The following is a 23,855-nucleotide window of genomic DNA, read 5'->3' as shown; positions in this document are numbered from 1 at the left end:
TATAAGAGATTTACTAGCATAGCTATGTGAGTGTTGTGCATTGATTGATTCTCCTAGTAGGGACGTAGCTTATACTGGCAAAACCATTCTTTTGTTCTTGTTGATCATTTGTGCCCCTGTACTCCCAAGCCAAATAAGCAAGGCTGCCAAAACGTGAGTTTTGTTGATAGAACTATTTCTGTGCAAGAGACTTTTTCTGGCATAAATGCATGTCATAAACCCCACCTTTTTATGCTTTTAATGCAAAGAGAACGAATCCAAACTGACTTTTAAAGTTAATTGGTTAAATCACTTATATATCCTTGTATGGAAACTCTCAGCGAATTATGTTAAACCCAGTTACGTTGATGTTAACTGGATGCAAAACTCTCTCTCCACTAAAGTTTAATTCAATTTAACCAATTCCTTTTAAATTCACACCATTAATTACTTTAATGAAAACTGTGTAACTACCATGAAGTGTTCCTGGTAAGCGTTGAGCCTATTCACCTGTGTAAAATTACTCACTGTTTGCAAAGTGGAAGATTTCATTTACATAGATAATGACTCAGTCTGCAGAGGTGACTAATAGTGAGGGAGGGAGGAATCTCGTCATGCATTGCAGAGATATAGTCAAAAGCAAGCATAGATCTAGTCCTCAGCTTTTCAAATCAAACCATATAATAAAATAGTAAACATGCATGCTTCTTGTACTGCGTGCATCTCCTCTAGGCAGTATATGATTACTTAATCCTACTTTGACATTTCAGTGAATTTCAGTGAAGGGATGATGCTACATAGAGTAACTAAATCATTCTGGTTCTACAAGAAATCTTTAAGATCAATACCTAAATTCTATCCAAGGGAACAAAAACGCAGATAAAGACCAAGCATGGCTGTTGAAGGAGAAATATGCAAATGTATACATATTAACAAATACATTTGTTCATAATCAGAGAATTCAGAAATCCTGATCACCTGCAGAAGGAAAAGAACTGTATTACGGACCTAACAACCAAAGCTTTGCTTATTTCAGCTGAAGCGTACCGCGTTCCATTTTGCTGTTGCGAGAAGTCATATATCAGTGGTGGATTTTCTTCTCCATCACAAAGCTAGACTTGATATGGCGGATCAGGTAAGCTGGTTTACATGTTTTGATTCACACAGTACAGGAACACCTTAGGGGAAAAGTAAAAGTAGATATTTGCCTTATGCTCCCCATTTTGCAAAGTCAAGTGCTTGCTGTAAATGCTTCAGTTTGTCTAAAGATGGCACACGTTTATACGAAAAAACATTGTTAGAGGAAAAACATATTGCCCAGAGCTTTGGCTATGTTGAATACTTGAGTGAGTGCAAGGGTGGATGAAGCCACTTGTGCAAATACGCTGTCTGTGGTAGTTGTGTATTAATCATTGGCCACTTTATATGAAAGCAATCACTAAAAGTAAAAATTAGCTCTGGAGATCGCTAGGAGCTCAGAAAGTAACTCCTTGTGTTCTTGCCCTCCATTTTTATGTGAGTAGCTTAATGCAAAACTGTCAGCTACTCTGCAGCTTCCAACATATTAAGTCTGACAGTGCGTGGTTGATTTGGCTGGGCCAGATGGTGATCCACAGTGCAGGATTTGATTTGGATATTAATACCAAATGTATGGTTTGTTATTAATAAATGGGCTATTCAAACTAGGAGTTTTCCAGTGAACGGAGTAATGAAAATAGATGAATTATTTACCTTTTTTCCCCCTGTTTGCTTCTTTCTCCTTATCTACCATATGCAGCAGTGTTTAAGTTGTAAAACAAATTCCAGGTTGTGGAGGGAGAAAACTGCCTTGTTTTCACATTGTGTTGGAATGAAAATAAGACAAGAGAGACCTGTTGGTTCCAGTTACCAGCAGCTCCTGGCTTGGGCATGTGTTTGTAGTGTAGGGAACCATCTCCTCGTTAGTGCTGCTTGAGTTGCTCTGAAATGTTCTCCCAAGCTGCCATGTCACTGAATACCTCACATGGTGCTTTGAAGAAATATGGCCATCTTTCTGGACCCTATCAGCTCTTAAGCAAATCTTGCACTGTAGTAAGCAATGTTTCCCTTTTGTCTGGCAAGCTGAAAGATGTGCTAATACGGTAATTCTTCAAGATATGGACAATTTTCTTTAAGTAGTAGTGCTCTCTATAGCAACAGTTAAGAAATAAATCCCTGGATCTTTTACAGAGTACCACTGGGTATAGTTTTAATGTAATTTTATTCTGTAACTATTGTAAATTATTCTTTATGGCAAATTATTTTTTAGTGGCTATCTTCCAGATTTGTTGAGGCAATAAGGTGTGATTAAAACATTTTATGGGTCTTTTAATTACCCTGATAGAGTGCATTGAAGCCGGGTTGGAAATATGGACCTTCCCCCCATGCTGGCATTCTATTAAACACTCAGGATCTCATTCTAATTAAGGATTATCTTTTAATTATTAGCTATCTTTAATTCTTAGATGTTGTTAATCATCTTTGTTGAAAGACCATTGGAAATACTCCATCGTAATTAGCTCACAGAGCTTAACTATTATGACATTACATATTGTATTCAACAGTGATTCATGTACTCTCTGGCATTCAGTTTGATCTTGCAATTGATAAGAAATAGAATGAACATACAATGGCTTTGTTTCTTACTCCATTTCAGTTTCTGACACACGTTTTCTATTAACATGTGTAAGTCTTAAGTATTCTTAATATTTCTCAGTACAAAAAGTAAGCTGATTAAAAACACACAATACTGTTATTTTGGAGGGCAGAATTTGACCTGTTTAGGAGCCTGGTTGACAGAGTCCCTTGGGAAGCAGTCCTGAAGGGCAAAGGAGTCCAGGAAGGCTGGACATTCTTCAAGAAGGAAATCTTACAGGCGCAGGAGCAGGCCGTCCCCATGTGCTGAAAGATGAGTCGGCGGGGGAGAAGACTGGCCTGGCTGAACAGGGAACTTTGGCTGGAACTTGGGAATAAAAGGCGAGATTACCACCTTTGGAAGAAGGGGCAGGAAACTCAGGAGGAGTACAAGGATGTTGTGAGGTTACGCAGGGAGAGGATTAGAAGGGCCAAAGCCAAGATGGAACTTAAACTGGCTACTGCTGTAAAAGACAACAAAAAATGTTTCTACAAATACATTAGCAACAAAAGGAGGGCTAAGGAGAATCTCCATCATTTATTGGATGCGGGGGGAAACATAGTGACAGAGGACAAGGAAAAGGCTGAGGTACTTCATGCCTTCTTTGCCTCAGTCTTTAAAGTCAGACCAGTTGTTCTCAGGGTAGCCAGCCCCCTGAGCTGGAAGACAGGGACGGGGAGCAGAATGAAGCCCCCATAATCCAAGGGGAAATGGTTAGCGACCTGCTACACCACGTAGACACACACAAGTCTATGGGGCTGGATAGGATCCACACAAGGGTACTGAGGAAGCTGATGGAGGAGCTCACCAAGCCACTTTCCATCATGTGGCAGCATGGGAGGTCCCAGTTGACTGGAGATTAGCAAATGTGATGCCCATCTACATGAAGGGCTGGAAGGAGGATCTGGGAAACTACAGGCCTGTCAGCCTGACCTCGGTACCGGGGAAGGTCATGGAGCAGAACATCCTCAGTGCCATCATATGGCACGTACGGGACAACCAGGGGATCACGCCCAATCAGCATGAGTTGATGAAAGGCAGGTTCTGCTTGACCAACCTGATCTTCTTCTATGACAAGGTGACCTGCTCAGTTGATGAGGAGAAGGCCATGGATGTTGTCTAGCTGGACTTTAGTAATGCCTTTGACACCGTTTCCCACAGCATTCTCCTGGAGAAACTAGCTGCTCACAGCTTGGACAGGCATATGCTTCAGTGGGTAAAAAACTGGTTGCGTGGCTGGGCCCAAAGAGTTGTGATGCATGGAGTCAAATCCAGTTGGCGGCCGGTCACCAGTGGTGTTCCCCAGGGCTCAGTATTGGGGCCAGTTCTGTTTAATAGCTTTATCAACGATCTGGATGAGGGGATCGAGTGCACCCTCAGTAAGTCTGCAGATGACACCAAGCTGGGCAGAAGTGTTGATCTGCTGGAGGGTAGGAAGGCCCTACAGAGGGACCTGGACAGGCTGGATCGATGAGCCGAGGCCAATTGTATGAGGTTCAACAAGGCTCAGTGCCGGGTCCTGCACTTGGGTCACAACAACCCCAGGCAACGCTACAGGCTGGGGCAGGAGTGGCTGGAGAGCTGCCCAGCAGAAAAGGACCTGGGGGTGTTGGTTGACAGCCGCCTGAACATGAGCCAGCAGTGTGCTCAGGTGGCCAAAAAGGCCAATGGCATCCTGGCTTGTATCAGGAACAGTGTGGCCAGCAGGACCAGGGAAGTGATTGTCCCCCTGTACTTGGCACTGGTGAGGCAACACCTCAAGTACTGTGTTCAGTGTTGGGCCCCTCACTATGAGAAGGACATCGAGGTGCTGGAGCGTGTTCAGAGAAGGGCAATGAAGTTGGTGAAGGGTCTGGAGCACAAGTCGTAGAAGGACCGGCTGAGGTAGCTGGCGTTGTTTAGTCTGGAGAAGAGGATGCTGAGGGGAGACCTTATTGCGCTCTACAACTACCTGAAAGGAGGTTGTAGCGAGGTGGGGGTCGGTCTCTTCTCCCTCGTAACAAGTGATAGGATGAGAGGAAAGGACCCCAAGCTGCGCCAGGGGAAGTTTAGGTTGGATATTAGGAAAAACTTCTTCACCGAAAGGAGAGTCAGGCATTGGAACAGGCTGCTCAGGGAAGTGGTTGAGCCTTCATCCCTGGAGCTATTTAAAAGACGGGTAGATGTGCTGCTTATGGTTTAGTGGTGGACTTGGCAGCGCTAGGTTAATGGTTGGACTCGACGATCTTCAGGGTCTTTTCCAACCTAAACGATTCTATGATTCTATAATTCATTGGTTTGTTTACAAGGATGTCATGGGGGACAGTGTCAAAACTGTTATGAAAGTTGAGATAAACATTGATTTCTCTCCCCTCATCCACCAGGCTAGTCTTCCCATTGTATAAGGCTATCAGGTCTAGTTACTTTTTCTCCTTGGTCAGAGTTAGGAAGGTTTTTCAAGGCAGACCTTTGAGGCACCGTCACAAATTTTGCTCAAGCCCAGCTTTATTCTTGTAGCCTATGCACCAGATGCATGTTCCGTATTGGCCTGCACTGCAATTTCTGCTTGCTGTGCCCAGTTTGGGGCTCCCCAATACAGGAAAGACATTGATAAGCTGGAGCAAGTCCAGTGTAGAGCCCCTAGGATGATTAGGACTGGGGCACATGGTGTATGAGGAGGTGCTGAGAGAGCTGAGTCTGCTCAGCCTTGGGAGGAGAATGGTAAGGGGGAGACCTTATGGCTGTCTACAGCTACATGAGGGGATAATATAGAGAAGACAGAAACAGACTCTTCTCAGAGATCCACAGTGATAGGACAAGAGGCAATGGACACAAATTGCAGCACGGGAGGTCCCAGTTAGGTATAAGGAGAAAAAAAAATCACTGTCAGAGTGGTCAAACACTGGAACAGATTTTCCACTGATTTTGTGGAGTCTCAATCTCTAGCCTATTCAAAACTTGGCAGGAGAAGGTCCTGAGCAACCTGATCCAGTGGGATAGGCTTTGAGCAGAAGGCCATAGGAGTGTGACCTCCAGAGGCCTCTTCCAGCCTGAACTCTTTTGTTATTCAGTGTATAGTTTGTGAGTAGTATCCTGAAGTTCCTGTCACAGCAAGCATCCTGCTGTCCGAAGTGTTATAGCAACATAAAAACTGTTCCTGTTCTCCATTAGAGATGAAAGTCAAGTTATTTATTCCTCTTTTATGCAAGAGAAACTGGAGAAGGGTTATAACTGCTAAGGAAGTGCCCTGATCCATCTTGCTTCCTTTAGATTGCTTTGACTCTATCTCTTAGACCAGGTGCTTTTATGGTGGAGTATGAATATCTTCTGTTTACACAGCACTTAGCACAATGAGCCATGATTTATGATGCTGCATCTGAACACAGCACACACAAATTGAGGAAGAGATGTGGAAAAGTTAGAGTGATCTGTGGCGAAGACAGGAGACACTGACTCGAAGTCCCTTATCTCTGTTCCTTTGATCTCTAAGAAGTTAACAACAGGAAGGTTTTTTTCCCCATAAGAGAACTTCTTTAGAGAATTTGAGAGAAGAAAAAAGAACCTTAAAACAAGGGCTAACTGGAAAATCATGGAAATATAGTCATTACATGCCATCACCTGAAATGTCATCCACTGCACCCAGTGCAAACTATATCTACATGATTTCTGGAGAGAGAGAATCATTTCCAGGTAGTATTTAATCCCACCATCTTAAAATGGGATCAGTCCTTCTCTGCAGATGCCAGACCTTCTGTCAAGAAGAGGGCAGCCTGAACATTTAGCTAGGTCTTGATACATGACATTTAGCTTAAATTAAGTGAGATGAATCCCACTCACACTGCCAGGTGTTAGTACTGATTTTCTAAAAGCCTGCAGAGCAGAACATACTCATACACTAAATTAATCAAAAAGAGTTAAAAAGAATTGGCATAAGGTATTTTGGTGGTAATTTCTGCCTTTATTATTTTCTTTGAAGCATGGCCTGACAGTGATTCATCTTGCAGCTTGGACTGGAAATCTGGATATAATGAGAAAATTAGTTAAAGCAGGCGCTGATCAAAAGGCTAAGAATGAGGTTTGTTGATGACAAATTTTTACCAACGCTAAACATGTTTATGTTGGAAAAAAATCAGACTTGTTCTTACAGAGTTGCTTATGGTTTTTCAGGAAGGAATGAATGTACTGCACTTTGCAGCTCAGAACAACAGCGTTAAAATAGTTGATTATTTTCTCCAAGATCTTCATCTGAATGACTTGAACAAGCCTGATGGGGTAGAGTATGTTTCTTTCTGTTTATTTCTTTGATGTCATGAGGCATCTGTTGTGGGCAAAACAATCTTCACTTGGGGAATTTCAATGAAATTTAATTTATTGCCAGTTATATAAACATTTAATTACTGATTTGGGTATTGAGAAACAAAACAAACAGCCAGACAAGCATTTAGGGAAAACACCTTTCCTCCCTCTTTGCCTGTCTCAGCTGAACTCCAGACACCTCTCCTTCCCTGCTCCCCTTGCTTTTGCTGCACGTGGTGCTCAGTCCCATTAATGAGGTGATGGGAGTCAGGGGAGGTTGGGATCTCTCCACAGTGGTTTCCTCTTTTTTCCACTCTTTGTTTCTTACTCTTTTCCTATGCTCCAGCAAGGGTTCTTCCATGGGCTGCAGTCACCCTGTGCGTGTACCTTCTCCTGTGTCTCCTCCCTTGCGTCCTCTCATGTCTCCTTCTGTATCTCCCCTTGTGGGTCTTCCCCATAGCAGTGACCACCCTTTCTTAAGTATGTTTTCACAGAGGTATCATGTGCTCCTCTGATGGGTTGAGTGCTGACACGTGGTGGGTGAGTTTTGTCCATTGTGAAGCCACCTGGAAGTGGCTGTGACCAGCACAGGGCAGTCTCTGACCTCCTCCCACACGGCTCACCCCTGCAACCCCCTGTCCTTATCAAAACCTGCCAGTTATGGCCAACACAGGCATATTTTGCCAACACAGAACATAAAACAATGTGCAGCCATCCTACAAAGGTGCACCAACTCTTCAACCGTGCCAGGGCCTTGTCCTCATCAGGCTTGCTGTGTTTTTATTTTTCCTTCCCACAATGTTGGGATCTTGCTTTGAAGGCTTGCTTAGCTAAGTAGGCTATTTTATCTTTACATGAGGAAAATTTATTCTTGTAGTATCTTTTACCAAAAGAACAAAGCTCCCCTTCCTATTTTTTTGAGTCTTGAATTGTATTGACCCAGTGGTGCAAAATTCTGAATTCTTTCTACACATGACAAGCCTGACAAAACACAGTTAATTTAACAAAATAAACCTTTGTGTTTTAGGTCTTGGTTAGACGGCCTCACTGTCTCACCAGTGGTATGATTTTATGTCAAGATAACTTTCTGCAGTTGAGTTTTAAACAGTTGGAAAAGTTTTTGTTAGTTTGAGCACCATCCAAAAATCCCCACGATGTACAGTACTGAATCCAGGCCTCCTGGATGAAACTTCTGAGATATGGTTGTTCTGGTCTGTGCTTGCAAAATTCAGATCAAACATGTTACGCCATGGAAATAAATCTTGCAGCTTCTTTACTGCCTGTTTCCAAGCATCCTCAGACTTTTAATGACACGGTTCTTTTGATAAATATTTTCACACTGAGAAGAATTAAGAATTAAATATTTTGAGCACATTTTCTACCTTGGTACCATTTCTGAACAGTTTTCACATATTTTCTTCAGGATATGCAAGATGTATAATCTGTTTTTTTTTACACTAACTAAATATTGCATCTTTTTTAAAATCCTTACTCTTCTTGTGTATATCTACTTTTTTGTTAATCTACTTAGTCATATGATACATAAATTTTTATGCAGAATACACATGCACATATGCATATCATACATCTAGTAACTGGAAGCAAAGTATTTTTACTTTCAATAACACTGTGTTTCTTTCCATAAATGTTTTCTAGAAAGGCAAAAAGCCATTTCTTCTGGCATCTGAAAAAGGCCACATTGACATGATAAACAATTTGATTACTCTGAAGCTGTTTACATCTGAAAAAGATAAGGTAAAGGTTTCTTTTCCACGGAAGTGCAACTAAAAACATGCTTGTGAAAGATTACTTTGTTTCAGTGTAGTTACTGCATAACCAAGCAATAGGAATAAACTGTGCAGGTGTCATGGTGCTGGCAGTGATACATATTGGACCAACAAATATACAAGGATGGTGATTTTTCAGTAATTAAGGGAGGACAGTGAAAATTCTGGTCTTAATGCTAGGAGACTTTTCCGTATACATTAATAATTCATGTAAAGCAAAACTAGCATATGCTCTCTGTTGGGAGAAGTGAGAAGGTCTGCTGATTAATGTGCCAGTCTGTACTGGGAGATTATGTTGCCCAGTTTTTCACTCTGCTTGGCTATGTCCATATGTCAGTGCTAAGTCCCACATGACTAATTTTTCAAAGTTGTTTAAATACTTCAGGATGCAAATAAACACCTGTGGGAATTTTTCAAAAGTGCTTGAACACTTCCATCTGATTGAGTTTGCTTTTGACACTGCATTTTAAGGTGTGTAAATAACTTCCAAAGTCTGCCCTTAAATTTCCTTGCTCCTTACTTCACTCTTTGTGGAATAAGCATGTCAGTGTTTATTTGCATCTGAGGCACTGCAAGGATAAATACATTAGAAATCGTAAAATGTTCAAGTACTGCAGTTATAGAACCATGTGAGCAAGCACCCAGGAAGTTATGCGTTTTTTTTGCCTTTTTTTTTTTTTTTTAACTCTGATGATACTTTAAGAGCTGCAGTGCAACCTGGAGCTCTGGTGTGCTAAGTAGTTTATCAGCAGCAGTTAAATAACAGTATTGTCCCAGACATCTAGCAGGCTGAATGTGCAAAGCAACAATGACGGGAGGCGAATGCTGTGATCCTAAAGAGTAAGCAGGCAAGAAGCCAGGACAGCAATTCATCTCATGAGTCACTGAAAACAATTGCACTGTAACCATCAATTAACAAAAATACCTGTTCCTAAAATGTATTTGGATTTTCTGCCCCTCCACCTCCACAGTGCTCTGATTGAAAAGCTGTTCTGGACACTCATTTCCCTGAGGCTTAGGATCCTTCTCCTAATTTTCAGCTTCAGTTTTTTTCTAGTCAGTTTTATACTTGTTCTTGTGCCAGCATTGTCTTTTAGCTCAAAGGCTGCTGCTCTTCCTGATAATCATCTAGCTTGCTCTTTATTTTTATTTGCTTGCTGATGTGCTATTTTTTTTTTTTTCGTACTTAACTAGTGAGGAATTGTACCAATGGTGAAGAGGATTGAAGATTGTGGTGTTGGCATCAAAGCCACTACAAGATTACATATACTTACCTAAGTTTTGGCTGTTTGTCTTTAAATCAGTGCTTTTGGCGGCTTGATGTCCCCATCCTTGTAGCAACCAGTGACCAATGTTTTCTTCTGATTCATTCTTTAGGAGTTAGAATTTTAGGTCTTTTTCACTGGTAGTACATTGCAATTTTCAGAATACAAGGCAACCAACTAGACCAAAGTCATGTCTGCATACATATGAAAAGGTTCCTTTTGGATTAGTCTGAATCTTGAAACATGCTGTGTGGATCTGCCTCCTTCTCCTTGTATGTAAAAGAGAGATGGAAAGACCAAAGGCTTTGTGTTTCAACTTCATTCTGGGGTCTAAAGTATCTTATTTGACATTTTCATTTCAAGGAGGGAAACACAGCATTGCATCTAGCAGCCAAAAATGGTCACAGTGAAGTTGTAGAAATTCTGCTCGAACAGTGGGAGGAAATAAATGACCTCAATCAGGTAAGGACACAAAAGTTACTGAAGGAAATAAAGTTTGAGATTTGAAAAATCAATTAAAAAATAACGTTTTAAAGGAATAAATGTTGCACTGAGTAGACTTCATTAGTTCTGCTGCTTTTCTGTTTGCATCCTGTTTCCTTGTTCCTTCTCCAATAAATTCAGGTCCATTACCTCCTTCAATGTCTCTTTCTCTGTCCTCTGTTCCTCACACAATTGTCTCCCCTCCATCTTGCAAGCCCTAACTACTGGTAGAAGGAAACGAGAGGGCCGAACCTCCACCTTGCTTCCTGTCCTACAACATTTCTGGCCACGTGATCCCATTCCTTTTACTGTCTCTGGTCAGGCTGTTCCCCAAAGCAGTTCAACATGCATACCCAGCACACACCATCACAGGCGTCTCAGCAAAGAGGTCTCAGATGTACCTTGTTCATCTGATCTCAACTGGCTGCACAGAATTGGCTCCAGTCGCTGCCTGCCTACTTTTTCTTTCCCAGTTTAGTGTTGGTGAGTTCAGCCAGCATATTCACAAGTTGCATATTAGCTGTGAAAGTTGTATCCCTGAGTTGATGCAGTCATGAGCTTAATTTTAAGGCTTGAAGTAGGGGTGGCAGAGTGAAATGCACACTAAGCAGTCAGCTCAGTGTTCCTGCTTTGCAAAGGGCCCTTGTGTCTTCTGCTTCTTCTGTGGGGCAGCTGGAACGAACTGGGCAAGGTAATTCAGTTTGTCATGGGCCGGCATGCCCACTGCAGGAACCTGCCATGTGGTTGACAGTCTGTTCTGCTGGCCCAGCAGGCGACATGAGTAAGGGACACCCACTCCTACCCAGGGCCCTCCTCTTCCTTAATCAGCAACAGATTTATGGGTTCAGGGATTCTCTCTTATTCAGCCTGTCTGTTATTTCCAGCTATGCAAGCTTTGAGGCACACGAGCCCCTTTGAAATGTGAAGCCCTCATGTTTCCAAGCCTTGTCTGACAATGTTGCTGCTTCTGCACACAAAGCTTGTACTGCTTGTGACCCTGCCTTGCCATGGCTAATGGTGCGACCTTCCTGTCCAGACTGAGATGTTCTGGTCTGTGGATAAACAGGTCTCTCTTTCCCCAGCATAAGCAAAGCACTAAAATATATTAAGTTTACCAGAATAATGGTGACAGGAGTTCAAGCAAGAAAAAATCAGGATTTATTGATGCTTCTGTGAGTGCTGAAACACTACAGTAACTTTCAGTAAACCTTTGTGTGGTTTAGGAGTTGAGAAGCAGGGATTGGATCATTGTGTGGCCAACATAACTTATTTTAGAGACTGGCTGTGGAGACATGGAGACTTTTTTGGGGTGAGAAGACTTGAAATAAATACACAGCAGGATTATTTCTGCTAAAAGTGCTCCTTATAACCAGCACTAGAGTTGGGAATTTGTCAGAAATCCATGGCATTGGACTGACAGAAATTTGCACTTATGGTATGTGCTAGCATGCTAGTGGTGTTGCCTGATGTTGGACAGCAGCAATTGCTACCCAACATCTTTGGTTTTGTGCCTGTTGTTAGTAAATCTTCTTTGAAATAGTTATCTCTATCATAAACTTTACCATACATCTGTTGACATAAATGTCATCTGTCACTTAAGTGTTGGTGAGTTGCTGTTTCATTTAAGTATTAATTTAGGAGCATTCAGGTTGTGTTCTCTTGTGACCACCTCCCCTTTTTTATTGAGCTGGGTGAGTCTGAGCTAACCTGTTTTGTGTCACAGTCTGAGAGTCACGTGGGTTAAATTGGAACAGACGTTTTCTCTCTGTTGGTCTAGAATGGAGAAACTCCATTTTACTTGTCTGTTGAAGGAGGTCATGAAAAATGTGCTGAACTCTTACTGGAAGCAGGGAGCGACATCAACGTTTTAACTCAAGTATGTACACACTATCTGTCCAGCACACAGGTACTGGGACATCCTGGGCTATGGGATGGACCTTATCTTCTCTTTTCTGTGTGTACTAACAGTATATTTACTCTGTTTATTTTTGCGAAATGGTAAAAAAATAAATAAATAGTATTGGGAATGTGGAGAGTGCTAACAGAATAAAACTGATGTGGAAGAAATACAGCACAGATTTATTTGAGAGAGTTCTGTGCTAGAGCTTTTTTATTTACTGTATGTCCGATAGTAAAACTTATGGCTAGGAAATGTAACCAACTAGGGTGATTGAAAATCCTCCTTTTTGGCAGTGTATATGACTGAACTGATGACAAACCTGTTCTCCACATGTGGTTCCTGGACTCCAGTCCAGCCCACATCTGTTGAATGGCCTTGGCTTGCCTGCTGCGAGAAGTTTATGATTCCAGCAGCCCGAGAGCTTGTTTGTTCTAGCAGAATTAAGTGAAAATTTTCTATTGATTAATTTTTAAAAGTTTGTTACTGTGACTGTACTTGCTTGTTAAAGGTAAAACTGAACTAACAGATGTGGAGACATGTTGGCATTGTCGTTGTCCACGGCACAGGATAGCTGACAATGCTGATTTATCTCTTAAGAGAGATTGAAAAGCGCTATAGAATACTGATGTTTTTAATGTGTTTGTTGTGATATAGTAAAAATGGGAATTTCCTTCAGTATTTACAAAAATACATCCTGCTAACTGCTGATCCACTTCATTTTATATCATTTTATCAAAGGGAGGTTTTTTGGCAGGGAGGGGATAATAACACAAGTTTAAATGAAAGATTACCCTGTATCGATAGCTCGCTTTAGTACTAAAGAGAGCAGCAAAAACTAAGTTTTTGCTATCTATACCATTTCTTTCAGAACAATAGCAGTGCTTTGCAGATTGCAATTCAGAATGGACATCTATCCTTGGTTACGTTCCTTATTGATAAGAATATTGACCTGGTTCCTAAACCCGAGGTGAGTTATACCAATGTAAGTTTTCTGCTGTTGTTCAGCATGTCTTGTTTTTTTTATGGCCTTTCTTGGGAATTCAGACAGCTGAATGAGATAGAATAGTTCCTTTATTTTTTACTATACAAGTTATTATGTGGGTTTTGGATGTTGGTTAGCAATATGTGCGAACCAACATAGACAAGGTCCTGTTGCACAAACCCAGTGAGTGCCTGGGCAGACTGGTGCAGTGCAGTGTAGACGTGGCCAGGCTAAGCCAAGGACCAGGCATTAGGAGAAGATGAGGAAAGTATCCTGCTTGAACTAAGCAGCAGTAATGCAGGCCTCTGTGTGTGCCACGGGCAAAGAGTTAACACTTGTAACTGATTTTGAATAAAGGTAAATAAAAGGTAAACACTTCAGTGCTTTCACCCTCTGCACTCAAAGCCTATGCCTTCAAAATCTGCATGCCACCATTCTTTGGGGCTTAAAAAGAAAGTGGCATTCCTAATAGTCAAATCTTGTCTCAATTTAGATATTACAGTTTTTGTTACATCTAAGATTTTCTGTAACTAGGAACTCATTTTCCACTTCTACAGTACAGTATGAAAATAGAATCTGGGCTTGGTGACTTATCTGCCATAATCACTGGCCTGTTGCATAATGCTATCAAGGATTTATGCAATTTATGATGTGCTTGAGATGATTTATTTTAAAGATCAGGCAGTTGTTGTGCTGCTTGTTCTCATTGGCTTTCTGTAGCAGAAGCAACTCATAAAATTGTAACTGATGTTTTGGAAACACTTCCAGTGCAGCATTGCATAAGAGCTTGCTTTATTTCTCTGTAGCCCTGAAGAAATGGCTGTGGTTTATAAAGACATTAATGAACTGGTGTCTGGCACCTGTGCATGGCATGGGTATGGAATTGTTTTTTAGCTGTATTTGGCAAGAAACTGAAGAGTCACAGGTTCAACATGCAAATCTTGCCAATCTAATGGTTGGATCATGACTGATGTTGGACCTGTGCCCCAGTTATTTTAATGAGTAATCACTCAAATAAAAAACCTTAATTTCTTTCTAGCTATATTTTGCTTTCTGTAAATATGACAGCAAATCAGTTTAATATGAAGAATATTTATGGCAGCAATATGCGATAAGAGTTTATTCCTGGCAAGTAGATTTTGACAGCTGTATTCTGTCTCCAGCCTGTCCAACTAAGGGCAAACCCAGTTTTCTGAGGGAACAGAAACATTACGTTAAGCTGTATTGTCAGCCAAGGGTAGCAGCACATCCCAGGTATGAACATGTAAGAGGAACACCTTGCCGCATTCCTAAGTGGTGACACACTGACACACACAGTGCGCTCAACATTTCCACGTTTCTCAGCTGTATTTGTTGACCTGCTGCTGTAGGTGTTGCAGGAGCAGGCTGCCATCTCTGGCATAACTGCACCTCGAGGTGTGTTTTCTGCAGTCTCACACCTCCACTGGAGCGTGTCACCTTTGCAAGGGGCGGATTTTAACAAGAACCTCTTTCTTGTTTGAATGAACTTCTAATGAATGTACCCAAATATAATAGTTTATTATTTTCCCTCCACAGCAGAAGAATTCCCCTCTCCATTTAGCGGTCATCAATAATCATCTACCGGTAGTAAAAAGCCTCTTGGATGCCAATCATGACATAAACTCCTTAAATCACGTAAGAAAAACTGGGAATTAACATAACTTCACTGGTAAAGCAGAGATTATGTGGATTTTTCTTGAAATATTTTTTTTTTCCTGATGAGCTCAGGGTACAAAAAAATAGGAAGGAAGAGGCAGTTCTCTCCTTATCTTTTCGCATGTGTGCATATGTATTAGTCACTGGTACATGCTGTGCTAGTATTGTTTGTGCAAGATAAGGATAGCAAAATGCTATATACTCAGAAAATAGTTGGATTAATTTATTGTTTGAGTGTTACAATTAATGCATAATAGATGAGGGAAATGTCTCAACAGTATTGATCTCAGAGAGTAACCCAGTGCAGAGTGTCAGTTGGCTGGGATGGAGTTAATTTTTTTCATAGCAACCTGTGGGGTGCTGTGATTTAGATTTGTGACCAAAACAGTGCTGGTAAGGCACCGGTGTTTTCGCTGTTTTTGAAGAGTGTTTGCACAGCACCAAGGCTTTCTCTGTTTCATACTCTCCCCCCCAGTGAATAGACTGGGGGTGTGCAGGGGGCTGGGAGGGGACACAACCAAGCAGATGACCAGAACTGACTACAGTGATGCTCCATGCCATACAACATTGGACTGAGTGATGAGGTCACACCACACTCAGTGATTAGGTCACAGGTCTCTGTGGCGCAATTGGTTAGCGCGTTCGGCTGTTAACTGAAAGGTTGGTGGTTCGAGCCCACCCAGGGACGCCAGCATCTGTTTTCCCCACCTTTACTAGGATTATTTGGCCTCTGCTTAGTGCCGGTGGTCACTGTAAACCACCTTCACCACTGCTAATCCCCTCAGGTAGTGGAGACCCTCCTCTATGGAAGGCCACTTGTTGCTGAACAGGATGCTGATGTATTTACTTTGGTGCTGGTTTGCTTGACCCTTTTTTTGCTGTACAAAAACTCCTATAATTGTTAATGACCATTTTCAGCTTTTGCTGTGTTGTGTATCACTTTGTTTTGCTTTGCCTGGGAAAGCTCAAAGCACTGGCCTTGAGCCTAATCGGGTATTTTTGGACCCTACGCTGCTGCTATCTGGGTACTCAGAGAACCATCTCATGCAGAAAATCAGCAATTACACCTTTCCCCTTTTTGCCTTGGAGAGACGCTTTGTGGAGAGGTGACTGAATGGCACCTACCCCTTCTTCTCGTCCAGGATAGGTCTTTCCTGCCTTCTTGTAATGGCCTCCCAGTTCCTTGAATATCCTTGTGCAGTCAGACTGTTCATATTAGCGTGTGTCGTGAGCCTGATTTTGATTATTGTTCATAAGGTTAAGCAACTAATTGGGAATGCCACACAGGAATGTGCCTGGAGGTGGTCGATCCCTGGATGGCAGGGTGTGTGGGAGGAGTTGGGCAGGGGACTGGGGCTGTTATTGCCTCCAATAGCTTGGGATTTCAGGCCTGAACAGGCATGTAGTCACAGGTAATTGGTACACCATTTGAAGGAGGGGAGCCTTGCCTGTCCTGATGAAACACAGCGACTTCTAATGCTGTGTTGGGGCCTGGCCCATGCCTACTGAGCTGCCACCCAGTGCCCTCAAAAGAGGAGGGTCTCCTGATCAAGGAGCACACAAAGGGATGCTGAGAAGGTCTCTTGCTCTGAAGCCACCCATATGGACACTGAAAATGTCACTCAGTCTGAGGGCACACACAGCGGCTTAACCAGAGACCCAACTCTCAAGTAATAATAGTTGCTCCTGTAGTCAAGAAGAAAAGGTGGAAACAGAGGTTGACTCGGTTAGTAAGAGAAGCAGCAGCTCTAGCGGAGGGGCAGAAGGGGTAAGAATCCAAAGAGGCAGCCTGACCTGCAGCAGGACAGGAGAGGGAAGAGACAGGAATGACAATAGAGGGGAAAACTACCTAGTCCCTATCTCTGAATGACCTGTGAGACAGGCAGCAAGTATTCATCCATCAGCAAGGTGAGTGCTTTGCTACCTGGTTGCTCCAGTTTCAGGAAGGTAAGGAAGCTCAGCAGCTGGAGTCCATCACTAGGGACTATGGGACTGACAAAGGGATCAGAAGAGAGGCAGCCACCCGCAAGCGTCTGGAGGTGGCTCTTAGCAAGCATGAAGGCACAGTATCTTTTCAAAGAAGATATTGTAAATGAGCAAGGCAAGTGGACTACCACAGAAGGTATCCAGTATCTGAGGGAGATAACGGTGGTGGAGGTGGTCTACAGCAACCTGGCCAACAACCAGGTTTCCAGAGATCTGGATGACATCCAGTGCTCACAGTGCGTGTGGCAGAATTTTCTACAGAGCTCACGGATGTTGTACACCAGCACCCTGGCCATAATGGACTGGGCAGACATCAAGGCACCAACTGTGCATAGACTGGCCTGCCAGCTACGCCACTTCAAAGAGAGTCTTTCTTCCCCCTCCCCATTGACCCTACATCTCAGCTGTCGAGACGGTCCCACCAGGTCTGTTGAGTCCCACATTGGGCACTGTGGCTCCCTGTTGGGGAAACACACCCAGCTCTCTGCATGACAGGTGAGGATAATCCCCATGGTAGTAACAAGGACTAGTCTTTGAGAAATCTGTAATTCACCCCTTCCTGTTGATCATTTTATTGCTAAAGATTAATTTATACACAATTTTGTGGGAGACAGAGGCTGTCATTTGTGGCTGGAGTCAAAATAAGTATGATGATAAGCTCTTCTGTACATAAATAGAGAATTTTGTAAACATCTTGAACACATCTTTTAGAAATGTTTTGTGCTTTGTCTCTATCATATCTGAAGTTATATACAATAGCTACATACATATCTCTAAATTACTGCAGAAAAGAAAGTAAGATGTATTGTTGGAGAAAATTTCTGAGGTCATGTGATCATAGCGTGTATTCCCAAAAGAGCTGATGAGAGACTCTAATGTGGAACACTGAGGCTGGTGTTTCTTGGTGTGTAAGGTCTTGGTGTTTGACTCTATAACCTTTAAGTTAAGCTCTAAAGGCCAAAAAAGCTCTCTAACCAGACCTACAGAATGTAGACTTGCAACATCGGAGAAGCGTAGGTACAAAACCTTCAACCTAAAAGGATGCTCTGTCACATGAAACCCACCAAAGGACACATCCAGATATGCAGGGTTTCCACAAATGACCGCCTATCTTATTTGCTGCTGCATTACGCACACAGGCATCTGGAATTTCTTATTCTAATATTCTGTAGAAGGAAAAATAACTAAATAGGTTTTATTTGGGTGCATGCAGCTGTGTAGAGACTACATAACCATCATTTCAGACCCAAAGATTAGACTTGAAGCTGAATGCCCCTTTAGCTGTACTTCTTGTTAATGGTTTGGTTTTGTTTAATGCCTCCCCCCACCCCGCTCCGTCCTTTTTTTGTTTGTTTGTGTGTGGTTTAAGGCTCACTCAACCCACTATGGAGCAGATAGACTTCTCTCCTACCTTTGTGGCAGGGCTGGCTACAAACCCTGTTGTGGACTGTGGCACAATGTACTGTTGAAAATTATGGATGTCCAGCTGTCTTTGCATGAATTTCAGCAGGGAAAAGGTTACTTGAGAGGATAGTAGCGGGGTGGGAGAGTTGGCGGTCACATGAAGCACTCTGACCAAAACACCTTGTTTTAAGAGGGAAGAGAGAGAGTTCATTAGGTACATTAAAGGGGCATGACAGCAACTTTTTCCTGAGCCAGCTGGAACTCCTGTCTGGTTTTCCTGCAGAGATCCCAGACGCTCTCCTGTTTGGCTGAAACAAAAGTGGCAGGTAGATCACTCAAAAGTTAAATGCTTTCATTCTGTTCAGTGTTTTCTAGCCAAGGCTGTCTCTTGTTGTGAATCTTCTTTAGATTCAGATTGTGAGCACTCTTCTTTTAAGGGGGAGTTTGGCTTATTGTATTTATCTGGTGTCATTAATTCCAGAGGCAGGAAACCCCTCTACATCTGGCAGCTGATCTTGGCGATGTGGAGCTGGTGGAAGTGCTGCTGAAGGCAGGCTGCGATTTCAAGACCATGGATAAGGTGGATCGCATTCCTTACCCATGCAAGGATTATGTGATTTCTTTTTTTGTTTTATAACCTACTTCCCAGAGATGCGGGAAGCGCTTGTTTCCAGTCATCTTTCCTAAGTAAAGCTGTTAGTTTTTTACAAAGGGAGTCTCCTTTTAATATTGACGTACCTGCAGCCTGCAGAGATCTGAAATGGTTTTAGTGAAAAGATGTTTTTGAGTTCAGATGTGATGAAAGCCAGTGGGGTGAAAAATGTAAAACTTCCAAGCTCCGTTGTTTGGACGGTAAAGCCCACTGCTGGAGACCTCTGATGGAAAAAAAGGACTAGGCTTACGGAGTGGAAAACAGCCTGCGGCTGTGGTAACTGTGCACCCGCAGCCAGGTTCATTGCCGGGAGAGGCACAAGTGGTGCAGCTTCACTCGTTGCAGCAATGGTGAGTTTGCCCTCTAGCACTCTGGGCCATCGCGAAATGGTGGTGCCGTGTCCTGGGGAAGCCGCCCCAGATCCGTTCAGGTGGGTGCTTAGACCCTGTTGCTGGTGTTCAGCCTGGAAAGACTGAGGCAAATGGCAATGGCTGGAAGAAGTACCAAAGCAAAGAGTCTCTGGGGAAGTGCTTTTGAAAGGACAGAGTACTAAATCCAGTTTTTACAAATTTTGCTAAATTGCTGCAAGATTGAGTCTGCCCTTTTTATAGTGTTACCACTATATTGTTTTTCTGTATGACGGAATTGACAGACTTGACGTTTATCATGAGCAAAATCTAGCTCTTTAGTTATTTTAAAAAGTAATTTTCATGCATAAAACTGTCCTGATGAGGAGTAAAGCTTTGTGGAACGAGGATCATCTCTTTTTTTTCCTAGCCTGATGTGAGGCTCAAGGCTCTGAGTATGGGTGACATGGTTGATGTGTTTTGGGAGGCTGAGGTAAGATGCTGCATTGCAGTTAAGCCATGCCTACACTAGCCAGAGACCTGCAGTTCTCATATGGGCTAACCCAGAATAAAGTCCTGTCCACTTCAGACAGCACCTTATCTGTTGGAAAATTGTCTCTACCTATTTGTATGCCAAGGGCAAACACAGAAAATTACTTCTTATTGCCTGTTTTGACCTTAAGAACCTGCAAGCCTTTGGGCTGCATAGTGCCCTGGTATTACAGCAGTGTTGACAGAGTTCAGGGCATGCTATGAGAATATGGCTCTGAGCCAGCTTCTGTCACCTTTCTGCATTGGTTTTATTTCTTGGAGTAGCTTTTCCCCTGTCTGTCTGCTGGATGACCCCTGAGGCCATGCCACCGCTGGAAACATTCACAAGTACATCCCTCTTCGAACTGAATTGGTGCTAAAGATGCTAAAAATGTTCCCACCCTTCCTTACTGAAGAGTAGGCAGGAAACAGGGGAGCCTGCTTTGACCGCACAGTGTTTTTTTCCCGGCCTCCATCCCCCAGCAGCAAAGGGCCTCAGTCTCCAGAGCTTGTCACGCATCTGCACGAGTTGCAAGCTGTTACAGCTCAGGAAATGCTCTCTTGGGAGCTCTTCCTTCTTCCCATCTGTAGATATAATTGTGGTTGGTTGTGACTGATAGTGCAGAGAGCGCTCCCTGTGTGCACGACTGCCGTGCTATGCGTATGCGCAGGATGCCAGTGGTGTCTGCACTAGCACAGGAGGCCAGAAACACCCCCTTCTTCCACCCCCCCACCTCCCTGCAAAATGCAGAGCACCTTTCCAGAGGTGGGTCCCAAGGAGCTCTTGTGGTCTCCAGACTCTTCACGTGTAAAGTGTGTCTACGCTGTAAAGATTTTATGAAACATAAATGCCTTGGCTTCCAGTGTGATGCTTTTCTAAAAACAGGCTAATTAGAATGATCTGGAGCAGAGTGAGGAGCTAGAACTCAAAGGGTATATAATAGGGAACTTTGTAATAGCTGGAGATTTGAAATGCCTTATAATTGAATTATTGAACCTTAAGGGGTTGGCTTCTTTTAGGTCTCATTTTCTAGAATGCCTAGCACTTGATATGAGGAGAATACCCTGAATATTTAAATCTGAGGCAGTTCCACTCAGTGCAAATCTGAGAATCCTGCAGAGCCACTGAGATGCCTTTACATCAAAGTGCTGACAGCGGAGATGGGTTCAGATAGACTGAGCAGTCCTCTGCAGCTGGAATTAAAGCAATGGCTTTTAATTCCTTTGACTGCCTGTGCTACCCATGAAACATCACATTCAGTTGTGCTCCCTTCACTTGTTATGAGAAAGTCATTCCCACACCCTTTTTTCACTCTGTGAGCCAGCTTCTACCATCCAAAACAAGGTGCATGTTTGCCCTTAAAGTTGGAGGTTTCCAACTTTGCCAGCTTATCCGTCTGAAACGCCAGCTTAACCGTAACATGGGAATGAACTGTATTTGTGGTAGTTTTCAGCCTGTGGATGCCTGGGCTTGCATGGACTTGGAAGCAATGACTGGAGAGCGCAAGCTGGTATGAAGTATGCAGCAGTCTGAATGCAGGAGGTTTCTGAAAGCAGCTGTACCTCACCAGAAATTCTTTAGGGGGAGTTCAGTGTGGGGAAAAAATTGACCACCTCTGGGCTGAGGGGATACAGCTCATGCAAAGCATAGAACTTTTATTGTAGCTACCCTGAAGCCATAAAATTGTAGTAATACCTTCGCTTGAAAAAAAAACGATGGGGCTCTGTAAACGAAGCTCCCGTGTTTCTTCTGTGATATACTTATCCTCATAATATATGAGATAATGTTCTGATTCACTATCTCTGCTTTCAGCATGGAAAAACTGCACTAGCTGTGGCATCAAGGAGCAATCATACCCTCATTGTAGATATGATCATTAAAGCAGAAAGGTATCATGCCATGAAGCAGGTAAGAGACATCTTTCATTACACGGAGGAGAACTATAAGGGAAAAGCCAATTCTGATCTTCAAGTGCCTTTTGTCTGAGGTAGTTCCTTTTGGCAGGTTGCAAGACTGGCCTTGATAAACTGAGGTTAGGATTGGGAACAGGAAGGTCTCTACCCCATCCAGGTTTTATTTCTGACTAGTTGTAAAATTTTAGGCATATCTTATGATTTTCCTGCATCATGCTCTACACACAGAGATAAAGAGGTGGAGAGAGATTCTGACCCAAATTCAAACTCTGACATCAGCGTCAGGGTTGGGATGACCTGAATCCATGTTGATCCCCATGTCCTTTGGTACAGCGAAACCCATGGCTGAAAAATGGAGGAGTGCAGGCGACTGTCACTCCTTTGCTAGTAAGGGCTCAGCTGCTTCAGCAGGAGCTCCCTCTTCTGTTTTATGTGTGTGAATTATAAAACACAATGAAATGGGAAAGAACCAGGCAACAAGTGTGAAGGACATGGCTGAGACTGACCTCAGATTGTCTGAATTTCTAACCTTCTTTCCCTAGTTGTTATTTAAACGTAGGCTGTTATTGAAATGTCCCTGCCTAAAGGCCTGAGAGTCAGATGTATTAAAGTCCATAATTGCTGACAATTATTTTGGCCTGCCTTGACTATCCCATGTCACTTATGAATCTATACATGCTCTACAGGGGCTAAGTGTCTGAACAAAAAAAGCTAAGATTAGTACCTCTTAAAATCAAAGGAGTATTTGGAGCTGGACTGCTGGTGAGACCCATTCCAGGGACACACCTTGAAACTCAGACCCAGCCCAAACGGGTCTTGAAAATTCAGGATGTCCCATGCCACGGGGTCTTAACTGGGACCACTCAGAATTCTGAGGAAGTTTGTTTATTCTGTCAATGACAGTTGCAGCAGTGAGCCACAAAGAACCTGCTACACCTACACACTTGATGAAAGGGAGGAATTTCCTAGGATGGTGAAGGTTCATTTTAGGGCATATTAATGCTCCATAAATCTGTCTGGTATTGGCTTGCTCAGTTTTTCTTGTTTGGAGCCGCAGGTTTATGTGGGCTCCCTGAGAACTGGTTAAATTTGCTGGCTTTTGACACAATAGTTTAAAATCCCCAAGCTCTCTCAGACAGATACACTGACTGTTCGCAGACTAGTCCTAGTGAGGCAGTAAAGATGTTTCTTGTAGCATCCACCGTAAAACCTGCAAGAAGGAAGATATTAACACTATTTATGCAGAGCAAGTAATTCTGTGAGCACCAGAATTAGCAACCTGGGGCAAAAGGACTGGTGAAAGTAATGCACTGGACTGTCAGCTCTCGTGCTCTCATTGCTGAGCTGCCACAGGAATCTGTGACTTCATTCTCATTCCTGCTTCCTGCTAGGGAGTGTTTGTTTTACCAGGTTAGCCAAGTGCCTCCTGGGGCAGTTTAAGCACACCGATCCTGCCTGAGTGCAGGCATGGGAAGTAGCCCGTCTTTTACCACCCCGCTCCGGCCCTGCGTGTCCAAATCCACGACACTTACTTAATGTTGCAGGGCGCTGTGCTGGTAAATCACAGATCTAGATTAATTATCATGAAAAACACCTCCACAAACTCCGCGTTGTGCATATTTGATTTGTGTCAGTTCAGCTGGAGCTGTCAGGTACGTTATTGTTTCTTCTGGCTTAAAGGGGAATTAGAAGTGAAGACATCTCTTGCAGAGAAGACATGACAAGTCTGACAGCAGTGAGCCCATAATGCTCCTAACCTCTTGGCATTGTTTACTGAATTGCCTGAGGAGAAGAAAAGATGTCTAAGCAGACGGTTTTCTGCAAGAGCTCCACAGATGTTGGCAAACAGAAACATAAGTGTTTGTATCCCATTACCTGAAGCTAAGAGCACAGCCTTTGGGAGCAGCTTAGGTCTTACAGTTATGGAATATGACGTTGTTCAGGTGGTGTTACCATATAAGAAACTACAGTGGTTTGAACCATTATTGTAAGAAAGAACTGTCTTTTTGTTACATTAAGC

The 23,855-nt window shown here is 43.0% G+C and overlaps 1 protein-coding gene across 1 annotated transcript in view; it reads left to right on the top strand.

Annotated features, from left to right (window-relative positions):
* Positions 1 to 23,855, top strand: part of ANKDD1B (ankyrin repeat and death domain containing 1B) — a gene marked incomplete at both ends in the record, with an annotated part of 31,619 nt that overhangs the window by 4,872 nt on the left and 2,892 nt on the right. Inside the window, 10 exons of the mRNA XM_082336129.1 lie at positions 1,016 to 1,114; positions 6,588 to 6,686; positions 6,779 to 6,883; positions 8,564 to 8,662; positions 10,323 to 10,421; positions 12,220 to 12,318; positions 13,211 to 13,309; positions 14,882 to 14,980; positions 18,873 to 18,971; positions 21,735 to 21,830. Coding sequence (XP_082192255.1) covers positions 1,016 to 1,114; positions 6,588 to 6,686; positions 6,779 to 6,883; positions 8,564 to 8,662; positions 10,323 to 10,421; positions 12,220 to 12,318; positions 13,211 to 13,309; positions 14,882 to 14,980; positions 18,873 to 18,971; positions 21,735 to 21,830 — 993 coding nt within the window. The remainder of the gene's footprint in view (positions 1 to 1,015; positions 1,115 to 6,587; positions 6,687 to 6,778; positions 6,884 to 8,563; positions 8,663 to 10,322; positions 10,422 to 12,219; positions 12,319 to 13,210; positions 13,310 to 14,881; positions 14,981 to 18,872; positions 18,972 to 21,734; positions 21,831 to 23,855) is intronic.

This window comes from Platalea leucorodia, assembly GCF_965183815.1.
Source record: "Platalea leucorodia genome assembly, chromosome: Z".
NCBI classification, from domain to species: domain Eukaryota; kingdom Metazoa; phylum Chordata; class Aves; order Pelecaniformes; family Threskiornithidae; genus Platalea; species Platalea leucorodia.
The sequence above is the reverse complement of the archived record's forward strand: the minus strand, read 5'-3'. Positions and strand labels throughout refer to the sequence as shown.